Source organism: Cupressus sempervirens, chromosome 7, assembly GCF_028749045.1.
Source record: "Cupressus sempervirens isolate cs-2001-9-10 chromosome 7, ASM2874904v1, whole genome shotgun sequence".
Classification (NCBI taxonomy): domain Eukaryota; kingdom Viridiplantae; phylum Streptophyta; class Pinopsida; order Cupressales; family Cupressaceae; genus Cupressus; species Cupressus sempervirens.
Window position 1 is genome coordinate 95,395,868 of NC_143124.1, and position 5,567 is coordinate 95,401,434.

General features: G+C 37.1%; 1 protein-coding gene across 1 annotated transcript; it reads right to left on the reverse strand.

Moving 5' to 3' along the window:
* Nucleotides 1-301: 301 nt before the first annotated feature.
* LOC149545658 (disease resistance protein Roq1-like) lies at nucleotides 302-3,664 on the reverse strand. Its single transcript, XM_089790763.1, has 4 exons — nucleotides 3,367-3,664; nucleotides 2,171-3,260; nucleotides 1,740-2,063; nucleotides 302-1,648 (listed from the first exon to the last, which is right to left on the reverse strand). Exons 1-4 carry the CDS (start codon nucleotides 3,510-3,512, stop codon nucleotides 488-490), a joined length of 2,721 nt encoding a protein of 906 aa, XP_089646889.1. The 5' UTR covers nucleotides 3,513-3,664; the 3' UTR covers nucleotides 302-487.
* Nucleotides 3,665-5,567: the final 1,903 nt, after the last annotated feature.

Below are 5,567 nucleotides of genomic sequence, written 5' to 3' on the forward strand. Positions count from 1 at the left end.
AGTTAAGCGCGCTCAGGCTGGAGTAGTACTGGGATGGGTGACCTCCCGGGAAGTCCCGGTGCTTCACCCCTGTGAGCATCACCTAGATCCAATGAGTGCTAAGTGTCCCATTTATTCTCATGAGAGATGGATTCATGTTGAATCACTACTCATGAAACATGGGTCATCGAGTTTGACTCAAAATCACACAGTTAAATCCTGATATTCACATCACAATTTCATATCTATCTGTATATATAATTCAAAGTGCGGATAATTTCAGTCAAGCAATAACACGGATACTTCTACTTATCGGCAACAGAAATCAAATACGATCCTTATGCTGAATACCATAGGCTGGGTGAAACTCCTCCATTAGATAAAACAACTGAATCTTGCTAATGCCGCTGGCTCAACCTCTTAATCCTCGGAGGGATATAATTTTAAAGAACTCTGCAATTTTTCTTCTCATAACATGCTTCGAAAGGAATCAGAGCATTGTGGCCTTCTAATGGATTCGGAGAGAACTGAATTGTTTCAGACTCTGCATGGCCTTCAAAAATTCCCATGAACATTCCCATTTCGTAACCGCTTCAACAGTATCTTGATCTAACGCCTGACATCCCGTTATTTCTAGTGTCTCAAGGTTCACTAAATCGGGGATGCCCTTGACTGTGCGAAGCACTGTGCATTCATACACTTTGACTATCTTGACTGATACTGAAAGGATCTCCATCTCCGCTAAATCGCCATTTTGTTCAAGCTGGAGAGTTTCAAGCCTAGGACAACAATCTTTACAAATTGACACCCTTGTCAATTTGGTTCCTTTTAAATGCATAACCATAAGCTTCCCCATTGACGAAGAAGACGCCGAACTGAAATCCAATTCGGTAATTGGACAGTCAAAAATCTCCAAAATTTTAAGATTAGTCAGTCGCATTAATCCTTCGGGTAAAGAATTAACTTCTGAGTCTTCTAGACAGAGACTTTCCAGAAGTTTAAGTCTCTCTAGAGATGGAGGCAAAAATTCCAGTTTGTTACAACCTGTAATTTTCAGAGTAGTCAAGCTGGAAAAATCTCCAAGAGACATTGGCAAGTCTCTCAAGTGGGGACTTCCAATTCTCAGTGTTTTCAATTCTCTCAGTTGACTGATATTGCTTGGCACGTTCTTTAACATAGTGTTTTGGAGATGAAGCTCGCTCAGTGACTTCTGATCTTTTATATGCAAGGGCAACTCTCGCCATCTAGGTGAACATCCTGACAGATACAACTTCTTCAGCTTTCTTATGCTGTCAAAAATGTCTGGCGTAGGGACGAGCTTTATGCAACCTGAAAAATCAAGATATTCCAGATTTTCCAGATGTTTAAAAGATTCGGGCAACTTCCACAGCATTTCGCAAGAGCGCAAATCTAGATATCGCAGCTCTTTCAACTCGCCAAAATGTTTGGGTAGTGATGACAGCAATTTACAATGCCGTAGCTCTAGGTGCTCCAGAGATCGGAGATAACAAAACTCGTCCGGCAGTGTGGTAAAGCGAAATTCTACTCCATGATCAGAAATCAATGCTATCTTTTTCAAATGTTCCAGACCCGATATGTTCGTTGGAAATCTGTGGAAAATGCTGCCTTCAGTAGCAGTAATAATCATCTCTCTCAACTCTTTTGGTGGCTGCAAGCAATTTTCAATTTAATCAAGCTATTAGGCTAGGAACTGCAAGAGGGGTTTTGAAAAAGTATGATAAAACATAATATCTACTTACATGCGCATTATTTTCCCACAGTTCTTGTAATCTCGATGCACCACAAAGGTCTAAAACCCTTAAATTTTTCACTGAAAGCCATGAGGGAAGATCTGTGTCTCGAAAATCAAACAAACGAAGCCAGACCAGATTCTTTGTTAGTTTGACGAAATCCGATGAGCTGAAATACTCCCCGGTAACAACGAGAAGTTGTAGGAATCTAAGATCCATCCATTCTTCAAAAGGCAGCGGGGAGTCATGGCAACATTTAGGGAACTCCTCATAAGCAGAGCATGAAACAAATTCAGTTGTTGCCGTCATTATTCCGCGGATCAGGGTTCTTTCCTGAATAGAAAACAGAGAAACGGTATTAAAGTTGAATCAAAGCAATCAATGAGGCAAGCAACCCTACTCTGATTTCCTTGCTCAGACGCATAAAATATCAACCCTACCTGTACGGATCTCATACTGCTGGTAATCTTGGCAATCTGCTTAGAGAACCAAAGACGATGCGGCGGGAATTTAATGGCGATTTCTCTTCCTAAGTCGCGAAGATGATTATGCATTCTTATACGACCCTGCTTGTCAATCTCAACGAGAAACTTGTTCACAATGTTTTCGAGGCCACTCCACCCAGCTGCATCCCACACGGCAATGGCCAAATTTTTCTTTTCACCTACAAAGAAACAAGCTACGTCCAAAAATATAGCTTGCTCTTCTTCTTCTAGTGAATAATAACTGACACTCAGCCTACTTTTGATATCGCTGGGCATTAATCTAGAAATCTTGCTTATATTACTTCTCCACTTCTCCTCATTCCCTCCGGAAAGCATCCCTGCAATGACCTTAAGCAACAAGGGTAAGCCATTGCAAGCATCTACATACTCTTGAACGAGACCTTCTGAGGCTGCCGGTGAAGAGGGCTCTCCGAAAGCATGCCAACAGAAAAGTTCCTTTGCATAATGCGGATCCAGTGTTGTCATTTCGTAAACCGAGGAGATACCCCAAGATCTAAGGACGTCTCGATTGCTTGTAGTAATAATAATCATACTACCAGATCTAAGGGCACTACCCTTGGCTGGCAACAGAGCATTTAATTGATTCACGCAATCAACTTCGTCCAAAATGATGAGCAAGGAAGATGACAAGAATTTGAAGCGCCCAGCCAAAATTGACTTGAGTCGGCTTTCATCGGTGTATGGTATATCTCTCGGATGTAGCAAGTCCTCCAGCAGTTGTTTCTGCAGGTCAGGCAATGCAGAATCTCTTACTTCAGGTAGAAAGCTAGAGTGACAGAAGGCCTTATATTTTCGGTTATATAGTTCTCTGGCAAGTGTGGTTTTCCCACAGCCGCTCATGCCAGCGATTCCCACAATTTGTAGCTTTCCATGACCGCCAGGAGATCGACCGATGGAATCTTCAAAGCCTTTCACGGCATCATCCAGTCCAACAGGATACAGAGCAACCTCGAATGGCACTTTCACATTCCTTAACTCCTGCTGTACTCGATTCACAATTTTTCTTAAAAGAAGTCCTTCATCACTGGCCATTGCGAAATAACATTAGTAAGATGTTAGCGATTGTTAAAATTTTAATTTTAAAACGACAAAATAAGTAATTAAATGCATCTGATCAATGAGATACATACTCATTACTGCGTAATACTCTTGAGTGCATCTCTCCATTTCTTGAGAGTTTCTGGCCGATATCTACCTTTTTTTTCGTGCTCTCGAAAGGCCTGAGCATACGTTCCCTGAGAATCAGGCCATCTGAGGTCAGCCGCCTGGACATCATAGAAAACGGGAATAATTGGGGCCCCTGTTTCTAGCATAAACCGCAGCTCTTCCAAACAGTAGGGCGATCTCGCATAATCTTTGGAAAATATGGCGATATGAGTTACAGAACTACGCATCACATCTTCAATTTCTTTTGGAAAGAAGTCACCCAACTGAAGCTCTTCTCGGTCTAGAAAGACGCTCACTCCAAGGCCATCAAGGAAATGGTAAATGGAGCTTGCCAGTGTCAACTTCACATCAGGTCCACGATGATTGATGAAAACTTCATATGGCTCCTTGTTCTGCGATCTTGATAACGAAGCCACTCCTGTAATTTCATGGAAAATATTCTCACGGTTTGTTATGGAAGAGGAAGCAGTTGTCATGGAATCAAATGGGAAGGCAATAAACAGAGCTTGAATGTGTCTGAGAAGGTAAACGAGTCGGTGGGTAGTTACGAGATGTATTTATATTAAATGAGCAAGCGAGCTGAGACGGGATTGATCGACTGGAAGCAAGTTACGCGTGGAGTCGTCACTGCGGGAAGTCAATTGAATGACTATTTGTCCTTCTGTGTTTATATTTAGACGAGAGAGTTTGAGTCCCATTTTTGTGCTATTAGTAAATCAAATGTGAAAATGAGATGTTGAATATCTTGACTTGTGTGAGGTTTTAGTTGCAAAATAATAATAATGTCTTTTATCATTTTTATCTGAATTAATATTAGAAAAAATATATTTTTTGAATTTGATGGTTTGCAGATTGTAATAACAACTTTATTTAAGTTAAGATGAAAATTAGTAAAAAATTTATACAAATTCTATTATTTATAGACAAAATAACAATATTGTTAGTTTGATTTTGTGTGTATTGTTTGTGTCAATGTTTATGTCATTTATCATCAAAATTTTGAAGAGTACAAGGACTAGAAACGTTGGATGATAGATGATGAAGGGTCACACTATTTGATTCAAATAGTTGATGTACAAAATACACACAATAGAATCTAAGTACAATAATAATTATAAAGAAGAAATATTGGATCACGTATGATAACATATCAATAATCATCACCACGCTATGGTATTCTAATTATTGGTGTCAAAAATTTAACTGTAATAATCGTTATGAATTGTAGAACACTAATAAACATAATATACTTTTTTTTTTTTATTACTTAAGTTAATCTTTATAAATTTGATTCTAACTTTAAAACAAAATTCAATATAAGAGGCCTAAAGGTTTTATCTATAGTTTTAGATGAAAAAGGAAAGTGAACAATGCTTATACAACTAAAGGTATTTATCTAATTAGATTAAACAATTATAGTTACACACACATATCTGTGTGTATATAATTGGTAAAAGGACTAAGCTAAATAATTTTATTAATTTAGACTTGTAGACAAGTTTCTATAATTTTTCTCCTATTCAAAATGGGCACCAGCAGTAAGAATTTATATTTATTAATTTTTAAAAAAATTAAAAATGTATTTCATTAATAAATAAAAAATTAAATTTATAATTTCTAAATGATTCATAAATATAAAAATCTTTATCAAATCAAATAAATTTGATTCGTTAATGAGTCATTGCTTGACGTGTACACAATAATTAATCAATTAATTAGCTATTTTATTTATGTTATATATGTTTTACTTTTATCCGATTAAGAAAAAATTTCTTTTCTATCATTGAATTTTTTAAAAAAAGATAACAATAGCTGGGAGAAGTCTATGCACTAATTAATCAATTAATTTAAATAAAGGTTAACTATAGTTTATAATTTTTTTGAGATTACAAAGTATGGTCATCCTCTTTGCAAGAAAATTGTGGGAACCTTGGTAGATATTTAACCATGGTTGATCTAGCATAGAAACACTATAAACTAATCTCATGTGCATGACATGTCGCTCAAAAGCCTGCGCTTCTCACTGATGCACACTACTAGTAGTTCTTACTTGCAATATATAAAGAGGTAAAAAAACATTAATAATTATAGTTCTCAATTTAGAATTATTTTTAGTTGGAAACTAAATTTTACTTTTAATTTTGTATAATAAGTTTTGGTTTTA